Genomic DNA, 13,421 nt, shown 5'->3' with positions numbered 1-13,421 from the left:
AGAAAAATATTACATAGGAACCGATAATGGTAAGCTGGATGTGGTCAAAAATGAGATGGCAAGAATAAATATTGACATCCTGGGCATCAGTGAACTAAAATGGAAGGGAATGGGCGAATTCAGTTCGGATGACTACTACTGTGGGCAAGAATCCCGTAGAAGAAATGGAGTGGCCCTCATAGTCAACAAAAGAGTGGCAAAAGCTGTAATGGGATGCAATCTCAAAAATGACAGAATGATCTCGATACGAATCCAAGGCAGACCTTTTAACATCACAGTAATCCAAGTTTATGCACCAACTACCGGTGCTGAAGAAACTGAAATTGACCAATTCTATGAAGACTTACAACACCTTCTAGAAATGATACCAAAGAAGGATGTTCTTCTCATTACAGGGAATTGGAATGCTAAAGTAGGGAATCAAGAGACAAAAGGAACAACTGGCAAGTTTGGCCTTGGAGTTCAAAACGAAGCAGGGCAAAGGCTAATAGAGTTCTGTCAAGAGAACAAGCTGGTCATCACAAACACTCTTTTCCAACAACACAAGAGACGACTCTACACATGGATATCACCAAATGGGCAGCATCGAAATAAGATTGATTATATTCTCTGTAGCCAAAGATGGAGAAGCTCTATACAGTCAGCAAAAACAAGACCTGGAGCTGACTGTAACTCAGATCATCAGCTTCTTATAGCAAAATTCCAGCTTAAACTGAAGAAAGTAGGAAAAACCACTGGGCCAGTAAGATACAATCTAAATCAAATCCCTTATGAATACACAGTGGAAGTGAGGAACAGGTTTAAGGATTTAGATTTGGTGGACAGAGTGCCTGAAGAACTATGGATGGAGGCTCGTAACATTATACAGGAGGCAGCAACGAAAACCATCCCAAGGAAAAGGAAATGCAAGAAAGCAAAATGGCTGTCCAACGAGGCCTTACAAATAGCGGGGGAGAGGAGGCAAGCAAAATGCAAGGGAGATAGGGAAAGATACAGGAAATTGAATGCAGACTTCAAAAAAATAGCAAGGAGAGACAAGAGGGCCTTCTTAAATGAGCAATGCAAAGAAATAGAGGAAAACAATAGAATGGGGAAAACCAGAGATCTGTTCAAGAAAATTGGAGATATGAAAGGAACATTTCGAACAAAGATTACCATAATAAAGGACAAAAGTGGTAAGGACCTAACAGAAGCAGAAGACATCAAGAAGAGGTGGCAAGAATACACAGAGGAATTATACCAGAAAGATATGGAGGTCTCGCACACCCCAGGTAGTGTGGTTGCTGACCTTGAGCCAGACATCTTGGAGAGTGAAGTCAAATGGGCCTTAGAAAGCACTGCTAATAACAAGGCCAGTGGAAGTGATGATATTCCAGCTGAACTATTTTAAATTTTAAAAGATGATGCTGTTAAGGTGCTACACCCAATATGCCAGCAAGTTTGGAAAACTCAGCAATGGCCAGAGGATTGGAGGTGATCAGTCTACATCCCAATTCCAAAGAAGGGCAATGCCAAAGAATGCCCCAACTACCGCACAATTGCGCTCATTTCACACGCTAGCAAGGTTATGCTTAAAATTCTACAAGGCAGGCTTAGGCAGTATGTGGACCGAGAACTCCCAGAAGCGCAAGCTGGATTTCGAAGGGGCAGAGGAACCAGAGACCAAATAGCAAACATGCGCTGGATTATGGAGAAAGCTAGAGAGTTCCAGAAAAACGTCTACTTCTGCTTCATTGACTATGCAAAAGCCTTTGACTGTGTCAACCACAGCAAACTATGGCAAGTTAAAGAAATGGGAGTGCCTGATCACCTCATCTGTCTCCTGAGAAATCTCTATGAGGGACAAGAAGCTACAGTTAGAACTGGATATGGAACAGCTGATTGGTTCAAAATTGGGAAAGGAGTACGACAAGGATGTATATTGTCTCCCTGCTTATTTAACTTATATGCAGAATTCATCATGCGAAAGGCTGGACCAAATGAATCCCAAGCCGGAATTAAGATTGCCGGAAGAAAGATCAACAACCTCAGATATGCAGATGACACAACCTTGATGGCAGAAAGTGAGGAGGAATTAAAGAACCTTTTAATGAGGGTGAAAGAGGAGAGCGCAAAATATGGTCTGAAGCTCAACATCAAAAAAACCAAGATCATGGTCACTGGTCCCATCACCTCCTGGCAAATAGAAGGGGAAGAAATGGAGGCAGTGAGAGATTTTACCTTCTTGGGCTCCTTGATCACTGCAGATGGTGACAGCAGTCACGAAATTAAAAGACGCCTGCTTCTTGGGAGAAAAGCAATGACAAACCTAGACAGCATCTTAAAAAGCAGAGACATCACCTTGCCTACAAAGGTCCGTATAGTTAAAGCTATGGTTTTCCCAGTAGTGATGTATGGAAGTGAGAGCTGGACCATAAAGAAGGCTGATCGCCGAAGAATTGATGCTTTTGAATTATGGTGCTGGAGGAGACTCTTGAGAGTCCCATGGACTGCAAGAAGATCAAACCTATCCATTCTGAAGGAAATCAGCCCTGAGTGCTCCCTGGAAGGACAGGTCGTGAAGCTGAGGCTCCAATACTTTGGCCACCTCATGAGAAGAGAAGACTCCCTGGAAAAGACCCTGATGTTGGGAAAGATTGAGGGCACTAGGAGAAGGGGACGACAGAGATGGTTGGACAGTGTTCTCGAAGCTACGAACATGAGTCTGACCAAACTGCGGGAGGCAGTGCAAGACAGGAGTGCCTGGCGTGCTCTGGTCCATGGGGTCACGAAGAGTCGGACACGACTAAACGACTAAACAACAACAACAAATACTACACAGGCAGTTCAGGGCAGTAAAGCCCCACCCCTTCACTATGACATAATTGTTTGTTTCAATCAGAGCAGATAGCAAGACCAACGGCATATGTGTTAGTGGAAGTTGAACCACAGCGGAAAAGAAATAGGCTCTGAAATAAAGCTTGTCAATGCAGCCTTCTCTTCATGACATTTATTCTTTCCTTTCTACATAATCCTTCCTTTTCCAAAAAGTAATTGCATTTGTTTTCAAAATAACAAAACCAGGAAATAAATTTGAAAGCAACACACAATTATTTCTAATAGTCATTTCTGATTATTTTCAGCAAGTGTAACCGTTACAAAATTCAAATCAATGTGCTGAATACGATGTCTAAAGCTCTTAATCCCCTTGGCTCAGTCCACCTTATGGAGAATTGTCTGGAAAGCTTCTGCTCTCTTTGTCAGGGTAGATCTGCAGCAAGGAAATTTTCCTGGAGAAGCCTACCAGGCAGCAGGTTGCATCCAGTGCTTCATGAGAACAGGACTTGCCCTTTCTCTCCTCTGCTGGCCCACCCCACCCCACAAAACATCTGCAGCAGATTTTGAGGGTGTACAGGGGAAAGAAGAGTAGGGGGAAGCACTGGTGTGTGAGCAGAAGTCTGATGCGTGAGCAGAATGGCAGCATTGGCAACTAACCAATATCATTATTCAGTTTTGAATGTCAGGTTACACTGTTTCCATTCTACAATTTTTTGAGTTCTTATTTGAACATGGTGAGTCTGCTTTTAGTTATGATGCTCTGCTTTTGTTATTCCTGTCTGGGTGTTCGTAGGCAGTCTCATTTCTTATTTCTTTGTATACCTATTTTTTTACTCTTGCATACCATTGTGGTTACAGGTAGGTAGCCGTGTTGGTCTGCCGTAGTCGAAATAAAATTTAAAAATTCCTTCCAGTAGCACCTTAAAGGTAAAGGTAAAGGGGGCCCTGACCATCGTGTCCGACTCTGGGGTTGCGGCGCTCATCTCGCTCTATAGGCTGAGGGAGCTGGCGTTTGTCCACAGACGGCTTCCGGGTCATGTGGCCAGCATGACAAAGCTGCTTCTGGTGAACCAGAACCTTAGAGACCAACTAAGTTTGTCATTGATATGAGCTTTCGTGTGTATGCCATCTGAAGAAGTGTGCATGCGCACGATAGCTCATACCAATGACAAACTTAGTTGGTCTCTAAGGTGCTACTGGAAGGAATTTTTTAATTTTTTAATTTTATATACCATTGTGGGTAATTCTAATGGGAAGTTAACTAATTTTAACAAACAAACAAACAAAGTCAATAGCATATCAAATTAATAGATGTACATACAATCACCTTTAAAGCCCTATGTGGCTTAGGACCCTTGTACCTATGGGACTGCCTCTTGTGGTATGCCCCGCGGAGGACCTTAAGGTCCACAAATAATAACACTTTGGAGATCCTGAGCCATAAGGTGGCTAGATTGGCCTCAACTAGGGCCAGGGCCTTTTCAGTATTGGCCCCGAATTGGTGGAATGCTCTGTCACAGGAGACCAGGGCCCTGCAGGATTTGACATCTTTCCGCAGGGCCTGCAAGACGGAGCTGTTCCGCCTGGCCTTTGGGTTGGACTCAGTCTGACCCCTATTTCCCGCCCCCTTAGGGTTTCGATTTGTGGGCTACTTTAAAAAAAATAATTTTAAACTGTATTTTAACTCATATTTTAATTAATTGTTTTTTTCTTTTACGTTTTATTGTAATTATATTGGTGTCAGCTGCCCTGAGCCCAGTTTTGACTGGGGAGGGCGGGGTATAAGTAAAAATTTATTATTATTATTATTAATCATCCCTAAAGTCTTGAGGAAATTAAGGGTGTTAAATTGGCAACTCTATTATTCTGTACTAACTCCTAACACAGAGAATATGTGTCAAGAAAAATCTAAAATACCACTTTCGTGGTGGGACCATTTGTTCCCTGTCAGGGGGACTCCCTACAGGGAGCCTCCCCGCATCATCCTGACCAGCACTTCGCCCAGCAAGAGTGGTAGCAGTGGGTCAGGGGGAAACGGAATGGAGGAGGGAAGGCTCAACGAGGCATCAGAGCCCTGCACCGCTCCAGCCAACAAGTAGAAGAGGGAGCACAGCCTCTTCTGGCGCCCATATTGAGGCACACACCCAAACACAGGGTTAGAGGGCGGCGTTTCGGGGTGCCCAAGCTTTTATGCTGGCCCAGAAGCAGAAGGGCACCATTGCCGGATTCTGCGAGTGACTAGGAGGTCATGTTTTCTGTTATCTCTGCACTGTAAATAGTATGCACAATAAAACCCTTAAAGACAGAGCAGACTGGAGCATGTTTACTCGGGAGTAGCCGCAACAATCCCCTGACATTCCCATTTCATGCAGCAGGCTTTATTGGATAATTGGGTTGCCTCCAAAATCCACATTTAGCCACCAAGGCTGTATTATACCCAAAACAACCCTTAAGAGATTCTGGCCAACTTTTTCTTGCCTCTAGTCAACACTTGATTCCTAGCAGTGTGAGCAAATTTAGTTCTTGTGCAGATTTAGTTCTTGTAAACTCTTCATGCTGCACAAAGGAAGCTTTATAACCAGACAGAATCTGTCATATCTGTGTAATTGTTATTTTCTAATTACCCCCCTCCCACGAGGCATTCACTCTTATGTATCTGATCCAAGAGATTTCAGAAATGTCATCCTTTGAATAACAACCTAAACCCTCACTAACATCACAGATGGCCCTAGAGAATTTTCTTCCATTTGTCCTTCTGCACCAAGCCAGGAAATCAGCTAACCTTGAGCTTCCCAAACACATAAATGGAGTCAAGATTTATTACCACTGCTCGATCATCCAGTCAAAACAGCATTATTCATAAGTACAATAAAACAACTAGCTCAAAAGAAGTTGTTGCTGCTGCTGCTGCTGCTGCTGCTGCTGCTACATACTGATCTATTGGGGATTACTTTTATTTTAAAAAAGTGTACTGAATAAGCAGTCTGCTCTAATTAGCATGAAAGGCTAATGTCTTCTGGCACTTTGAGTTACTTGGAGAGAAAGCAAATAACTTGATCTTCACAACAGAGTATGCTTAATTTATGGGCTGTGGTTTTTTTTACTAAATGTCCAGCATTCCACACTGTGCATTTTCTTTACTTTTATTTTAATTATTTATCTCTATAAAGAACACAGAAGAACAAAGGCAAATGAGGTATAAGCAGAATAGAAGGCTATATGGAAGTACAATGTTTCGAATAATATTAAAGACTGAAAGCTGTACATCACAGAACATACAAAGTCAATACAGTGGTACCTCGGTTTATGAACACAATTGGTTCCGGAAGTCTGTTCATAAACTGAAGCGTTCATAAACTGAAGCGAACTTTCCCATTAAAAGTAATGGAAAGTGAATTAATCCGTTCCAGATGGGTCCGCGGCGTTCATAAACTGAAAATTCATAAACCGAGGTGTTCATAAACCGAGGTTCCACTGTACAAAGGTGGAATAATTTAAAGGACTACATTTCAAAAAAGTTAATCGTTTGAAGACTTCCAGCCTAATTTTCTTTCAGATATATATCATTAATATTTTCATAGAATCATGAAATCAAACTATTCCTATAATTCTTTATTGCCACTTAATGTAGGTAGCCACAGGCTCCCAACCAATCAGTGCTTCCTGACACTTCAACATTTTGAGTATCATGGTTGGTTTTATCATTTAATTATTACAATGCTACCCCTACCCTTCCAGGGCAGCAAACACCAAAGTGGTAAAATAACATATAGAACAGTCAGATCAATTCCAATCTGTTACCTCCAAGGATGTGGACAGGATGCTTGGACAAGTGAAACCAACCACCTGTCTCCTTGATTCTTGCCCACCCTGGCTCATAAAAGTGAGCCAGGAAGGACTGAGCGATGGGCTCTGTGGGGTGGTGAATGTTTGCCTCTGTGGCGGAGCCTTCCCAGACCTGCTGAAAGAGGCGGTTATTAAACTGCTTCTTAAAAAAACATCTTTGGACCCGGCCAATATGGCCAGCTATCGCCCAGTCTCAAATCTTCCATTCTTGGGCAAGGTAATTGAACAGATGGTCGCCGAACAACTCCAGGCACGCCTGGGGGACGCGGACCATTTGGATCCCTTCCAATCAGGATTCAGACCTCATCATGGGACTGAAACTGTCTTGGTCACACTGGTCAATGATCTCTGGTGGGGTTAGGAACAGAGGGGGAAGCTGTTTCGTGGTTCTGCTGGATCTCATAGTGGCCTTTGATACCATTGACCATGCTATCCTTCTGGACCATCTATGGGAGATGGGGCCACTGGTCATCAGTGGTTCCGCTCCTTCCTCCTGGGCCGTGTCCAGAAAGTGGTGTTGGAGGGTGAGAGTTCAGACCCCTGTCCTCTCCCTCTTGCTCTTCAACATCTATATGAAGTTGCTGAGAGAGATAATCAGGGGGGTTGGGCTGGGTGTTCAGCAGTATGCGAATGATACCCAGCTCTACCTCTCTTTTAAATCAGAAGGCAGTCATTGTCCTGTGTGAGTGCCTGGAGGCAGTTGAAGGATTGGTGGTGGCTAACAGATTGAGGTTGAATCATGACAAGACATAAATACTGTTTTGGGGGGACAGGGGGCGGTTGGGTGTGGGGGACTCCCTGGTCCTGAACGGGGTAACCATGCCCCTGAAGGACCAGGTCTGCAGCCTTGGAGTCATTTTGGACTCACAGCTGTCCATGGAGACGCAGATCAATTCTGTGTCCAGGGCAGCTGTCTACCAGCTCCATATGGTACACAGGATGAGACCCTACCTGCCCGCAGACTGTCTCGCCAGAGTCGTGCATGCCCTGGTTATCTCCTGCTTGGTCTACTACAATGTGCTCTATGTGGGGCTACCTTTGAAGGTGACTCAGAAACTACAACTAATCAAGAATGTGGCAGCTAGACTGATGACTGGGAGTGGCCACCAAGACCATATAACACCAGTCCTAAAGGATATTCACTGGCTCCCAGTATGTTTCCGAGCACAATTCAAAGTGTTAATGCTGACCTTTAAAGCCTTAAATGGCCTCTGTCTAGTATATTTGAAGGACCATCTCCACCCCCATTGCTCAGCCCAGACACTGAGGTCCTCCTCTGAGGGTCTTCTTCTTCTTCTTTTTGCGCACAATATTATCCAACTTTGCACACAATATTATTTTGCCCGAGTGACCTGTGCCCTGATATATGTTTTTGTGTGTTCTATACTTCCCACATTCATTTTTCATCCATTAATTTGCTATATGAATCCTCCTTACAAGAATGGTAGTTTGATTGGGTTTTGTCACATAAAACTTAAAAGTAGTGATTCAAGCAATTATACTGAAATAAGTGGATCAGATTGTGGAATCAAATATATAAAATAGAAGTATATTATCTAGTGTTTAGTGGGGCTGAGTAAATTTCTCAGTGACCTTTGACACAGGGCTCAGATCTGCAGGCGCAGTTTTCTGCTTTGTTGCAATGAATTGGAAAGCCTTTGGAATATGCGAGTTCTTTGTCTAAATCAGAGCTCACATGCTGCTATCAAGTCAGTGGATAAGGGTGACACCATGCATTGAAGAAGCAGGACTAGTTGTATTTATTCTACCATCTCTACAGAAACCACAGATCACTCAATTGTATTAGGTTTCCAGGTGTTGCTGGACGGCCAGTTCCCTGAATCCTTGAACACTGGCCATGCTGGCTGGGGGTAATGGGAGCTGGAGTCCAATAATATATGGAGGGCCAAGGATTCCCCAGGCCTGGAATAGTGTATTCCTTCATCCAAGGATAGTTTTCATCAAACCACACTAACAAACCAACAAAAGATCTGCCTTAACTCTAATTTCTGGAGAGCAACATTATGTTTCTGTAAGGGGAAGGGCTTATAGAGAACAGCCCCCCCCCCCGTCATCAGAAGCAGCCCATCTCCAAGCAGTCAGGAAAGCGAAGGGGCGGATGAGGAAAGTCAGGAAAGTGAAGCGAAGGGATGGATGAGGAAAGTCAGGAGACGGAAAGGGAGTGTCAGACCTCTGGCCACATCCAAGAGCCCCTGCTCCACAGGCAGGAAGAGAGGGAGAGGGAAAGAGAGGAGAGGAATCAGGCGGACCGCAGACCCTTCCCCCCCCCCGACACCGGAATTGAGGAGGGGGAGAAAAGGGAGGAGATTCACTGTCCCGAGGCTTTTATGTTGGTCCAAATCACGGAAGGGGGCAGTGCCGGATTCTGATTCGGAACGAGGAGACATGAAACCAACAGCTTGCTACAGACTTCAGAAAGACAAGCATGTGGAAGGTCGTTACTCAGGAGTAGTCACAACAACCTTGACAGTTTCTTACCAAAATATATGGTCTTTTGACACATGATCCTGCAGGAGTGTCCATTTTGTCCCCAAGTCAAGAGATGCATAAAGCTTAAAATATAATAAAAACAGAACGTGTTAGTACAGTTTTTATTTAATCCTTCTTACAAAGTGCAATAAGCACAGGCAAATGAATTTTCAAGGCTGGAAGTAATATGGGAGCGAGCTGTCCAGGTGATCAAATTACTGGCTGCCATCATTTCAATTGGTTTAAATATCAACAAAACATGACCAAAAAGGAAGCAACATTCAGATTCATATAAATAACCATAGCATAATAGAATGGTTCACACATGTACATTCATCGTCATGACTTTCATATACCTAATATCACTTCCTTACCAGCTGGTTTCATCTCAAATCCAATGCTGTTCAATGGAGTCTGTTCAGTTATTCAGCTGCTGAAGAATAGTATGATATGGATGTGTGTAGCGTACAGCCTACACTGAATGACCTGAATAATAATTTTCCATTGCTAAATAATGCCAACCTTATCTGAATACTATTCCTCTAAAGTGGTTAGAGCTTATTTTGGTGTAACATTTCAGAAATGTCAAAATACCACATGACCCTTCTTACCTGTCCCTCCTTGGTGTAGGCAAGCACTTTATCCTCCTGCTTTGGATGAAAAATCAGGGTTTCCACAAAGAAATTAATAGGCTGCTTTTGAAAAGTTGCTCCTTCATCTGTGCTAATAAAAAGACTCTGGTCCAGGTCATTATGGGAAGAACTTACAAGAATTATCTACAAAAGAAAAGAACAGCAGATTAGCCAGACTATTGTACTACCTGCAGGAATCTTTTTCATCTTATTAAAAGGCAAAGAAATGTAGGAGCGGAAAAGAGGCACACACGTACTGAGCTGATTCAGCTCAATCTTCCTTTCAACTGGTCCAGAAACCAAAAAAGAAGCTATATCAGCCATTTAATGGTAATCCCTTTAGGACAGGTCATATAATCTACAATTATAACCATTGGTTTTATGCCACTTCAACTCCCATGGCTTTTCCTAAAAAGAAAACAACCTAGGATTTGTAGGCTGATGATGTAGGAACTCTGTATTAAGGACCTCCTGGGCCACTTGCCACTTCTCCATAGAACTACAATTCCCAGGATCCCCTGAAGATGGGAAGGGACTTTTATAGCACAATTCTATAAATGTCAACTCAAAAGTAAGTTCCATTTTGTTCTATGGTGCTTATTCCCTAGTGGGGTCGCAGCCTAGAACCAGAATTATCCCCGTGCTTTATCAGTGATCATATCACAACTGGCACAAGCTGTTTGGAAAGAGGCAGCAAAATATGGGGGACAAGGACTGTTGGAAGGAGGGGGGAATAATAAAATGCTGGAAACAACTAATCTTCCTAATACTACCATTAATGCTGCAAAGCTGCTTCCTAAGACAGTACTGTATTTTCCTTACTAAGCAATACAATGCATTTTTAAACGACAATTCTTTGCCCATGTGCTCATAATCTAAAAACTGGCAACATGTACATGGTAAATCTCTTGCGATGGTGACAGTCAGCAGTCAATTCTTTGTCTAGATCACAATTCACTACAAACTGCATAAAGAAACTAACTGAATTCTACAAGAGGAATTGTCTCATGCAGGCATCCTGTTGGAGCCACAACCAAGGAGGACAGCCAAAATGGTCAAAGGCCTGGAAACGATGCCTTATGAGGAACGGCTTAGGGAGCTGGGAATGTTTAGCCTGGAGGAGAGAAGGTTAAGGGGTGATATGATAGCCATGTTCAAATATATAAAAGGATGTCATATAGAGGAGGGAGAAAGGTTGTTTTCTGCTGCTCCAGAGAAGCGGACACGGAGCAATGGATTCAAGCTACAAGAAAGAAGATTCCACCTAAACATTAGGAAGAACTTCCTGACAGTAAGAGCTGTTTGACAGTGGAATTTGCTGCCAAGGAGTGTGGTGGAGTCTCCTTCTTTGGAGGTCTTTAAGCGGAGGCTTGACAGCCATCTGTCAGGAATGCTTTGATGGCGTTTCCTGCTTGGCAGGAGGTTGCACTGGATGGCCCTTGTGGTCTCTTCCAGCTCTATGATTCACAGTACCTTTCACGGTTCTCACTGGCAGACCTATTCAGGCATTTATAATTTTCATGTGCTAACAGAGAAGCAGCAATGTCCTGGGGGGCCCTGAAGCAGGGGATCCCCCTATGTCTGGCCTTCATCCTCAAACCCGTTGAGTGCTGTAAAAGCTGACCTGCCAGCAGGTTGGGACTTGGCAGATCAACCAGCCTGCTCCCCCTCACCTGCCAGTTTGCACACAACACAGATGACAAACCACTCCAGATTTGCTTGGAACTATACTGTATCCACTAACTGCAGATCCAGAATTAGCTGTTTTCAACTCAGCTTGTAACTAAAATGCAAACTTTATCGATCACTGTCCACAAGTGACATTTCAGAGGAGACTGAAAATGCTGTTGTACCATCAATGATGAAATAACACGGTGAAACACGGTGAACAAATTAGTTCAAGATACACTCTGTGTGTAAGCAAAACCACTGAAGAATTCCCCCTTCTCATAGTGCCAAAGGTCAGCTTATCACATTATTGTGTGGTGCGGCTGCTGCTGAAAAATCGCTGCAGGATTGTGGAGCTGCAGGCAACATACGTAGCAAAATAACCATACTTGTTTGAGGGGAGGGGAGGGGGCCATGGCTGCAACCCCTATGGCTGAATGCACTAGCTTAGAGATGCCCCAAGTGATTCTCTGGCATGTGGACTGTGGGTCCAAACAGGTGTGATGCAAGCATGCAAATGCACACACCGGCTGTTGTTTATTTTAGCAATAGCAAGCTGCAGGGACATTCAATCAGGATCAGGACTGCAGCACACAGGGAAGGGGGACAGGTTAACCATTTCCCCCGTGCAACAGTCCCAACATGCTTGCCTCCTGGAGTTAATACAGGGGTGGGCAACCTAAGGCCCATGGGCCACAAGCGGACCACGGGGGTCGTTTAACCGGCCCCCGAGCCGCCCCCGAACTGAGCCGCTTGGCGAGTCCCCACACGCTGCACTAAACCGGCGCAGCGCGGCACAGGGAATCACTTCTGCTGCGGCAGAAATTGCGTCTGCGCAGATGCAGACACTGGAAATCGCAGGTGTGTGTGTGCACAATGCAGCCCACGGAGGGATCTCCGCTGGAGTGAACCGGCCCAGGCGAGGTAAACCTTGCCGACCCCTGAGCTAATAGAAGCTTCTGGAGGGAGGGTTTTTGGCAGGACTGCAGAGGGAGGTGAGAGTTAACTCCATTACCACCATAAAGCTGAGGTTCCAATCCCTCTTGGGGCAGTGGGAAGAGAGAGCTGCTATTGTTATAAGAAAAAACCGGGCATGTTAAATGCATTCGCACATTCAACATCATGCCTTTTCGGTCAGACGTTATGAATGTTAAGCATGGCAAAGAAGCATTTTGCTGCCATTCATGCTGCAGCAATAAGAGCAACAATGAAATCGGGCCAGAGTCAGCTAGTGCTACAACTTCTGGATACCTGCAATGGATACTCTGAAAATACCTAGTGTTCATTATCAGGGCTTACCTTGAGCCTGAACTACAATATTAAGAAGAAAAGACTGGAAGTGATTTTGGACTTAAATAGGAGATCAGCTTGGGAGGGGGTGGAATCCTAATATGAATTACCATAACTAGCTAACTATCTGGCAATCTACCATTTCTCAATTTCCATTCATTATTTGTAAAATTAGAATATTGCATTGTCTCTAATGTTGCAGTAATCAGTAAGATTAAGATTGTAAATCACCGTGCAAATTACACATGACCCAGTACAATTCATAACAACATAATTGTGGTGTTCCGTTCCAAATTCACGTGCTGCACAGAGGGATCCTCAGTTTGCATGCTTCCATCAGCCTCTGATAGTGGGAGAAAAGATTTCCAGTAGCAGCAAAGAACAGAGTAAAGTGGGTTCACTCTAGAAGACAATTACAGTGGTACCTTGGTTCTTGAACGTAATCTGTTCCAGAAGTCCATTCGACTTCCGAAACGTTCAAAAACCAAGGCGCGGCTTCCGATTGCCTGCAGGAGCCAATTTGGTCGTCAACTAAGCCATTCGAGAGCCAAGCTTCCACTGTAGTTATTCATTGAGTTCATTTTCTATCCCACCAATTCCCAAGAGTTGCAGCCTAGTAACAACAGTTTAGGAGGGAAATATAATGAAAGCAGAATGCTCAATTAACAAGCAAATCAT

At 43.9% G+C, this 13,421-nt stretch overlaps 1 protein-coding gene across 2 annotated transcripts in view; it reads right to left on the bottom strand.

The window, feature by feature from the left end:
- SORCS2 (sortilin related VPS10 domain containing receptor 2) overlaps positions 1-13,421 on the bottom strand; it is a 131,117-nt gene that overhangs the window by 55,610 nt on the left and 62,086 nt on the right. For both annotated transcript variants that reach the window (XM_060278152.1, XM_035103573.2), the window contains exons 4-5: positions 9,765-9,929; positions 9,163-9,236 (exon numbers count right to left, since the gene is read on the bottom strand). In XM_060278152.1, coding sequence (XP_060134135.1) covers positions 9,163-9,236; positions 9,765-9,929 — 239 coding nt within the window. The remainder of the gene's footprint in view (positions 1-9,162; positions 9,237-9,764; positions 9,930-13,421) is intronic.

This window comes from Zootoca vivipara, chromosome 8, assembly GCF_963506605.1.
Source record: "Zootoca vivipara chromosome 8, rZooViv1.1, whole genome shotgun sequence".
Classification (NCBI taxonomy): Eukaryota; Metazoa; Chordata; class Lepidosauria; order Squamata; family Lacertidae; genus Zootoca; species Zootoca vivipara.
The sequence above is the reverse complement of the archived record's forward strand: the minus strand, read 5'-3'. Positions and strand labels throughout refer to the sequence as shown.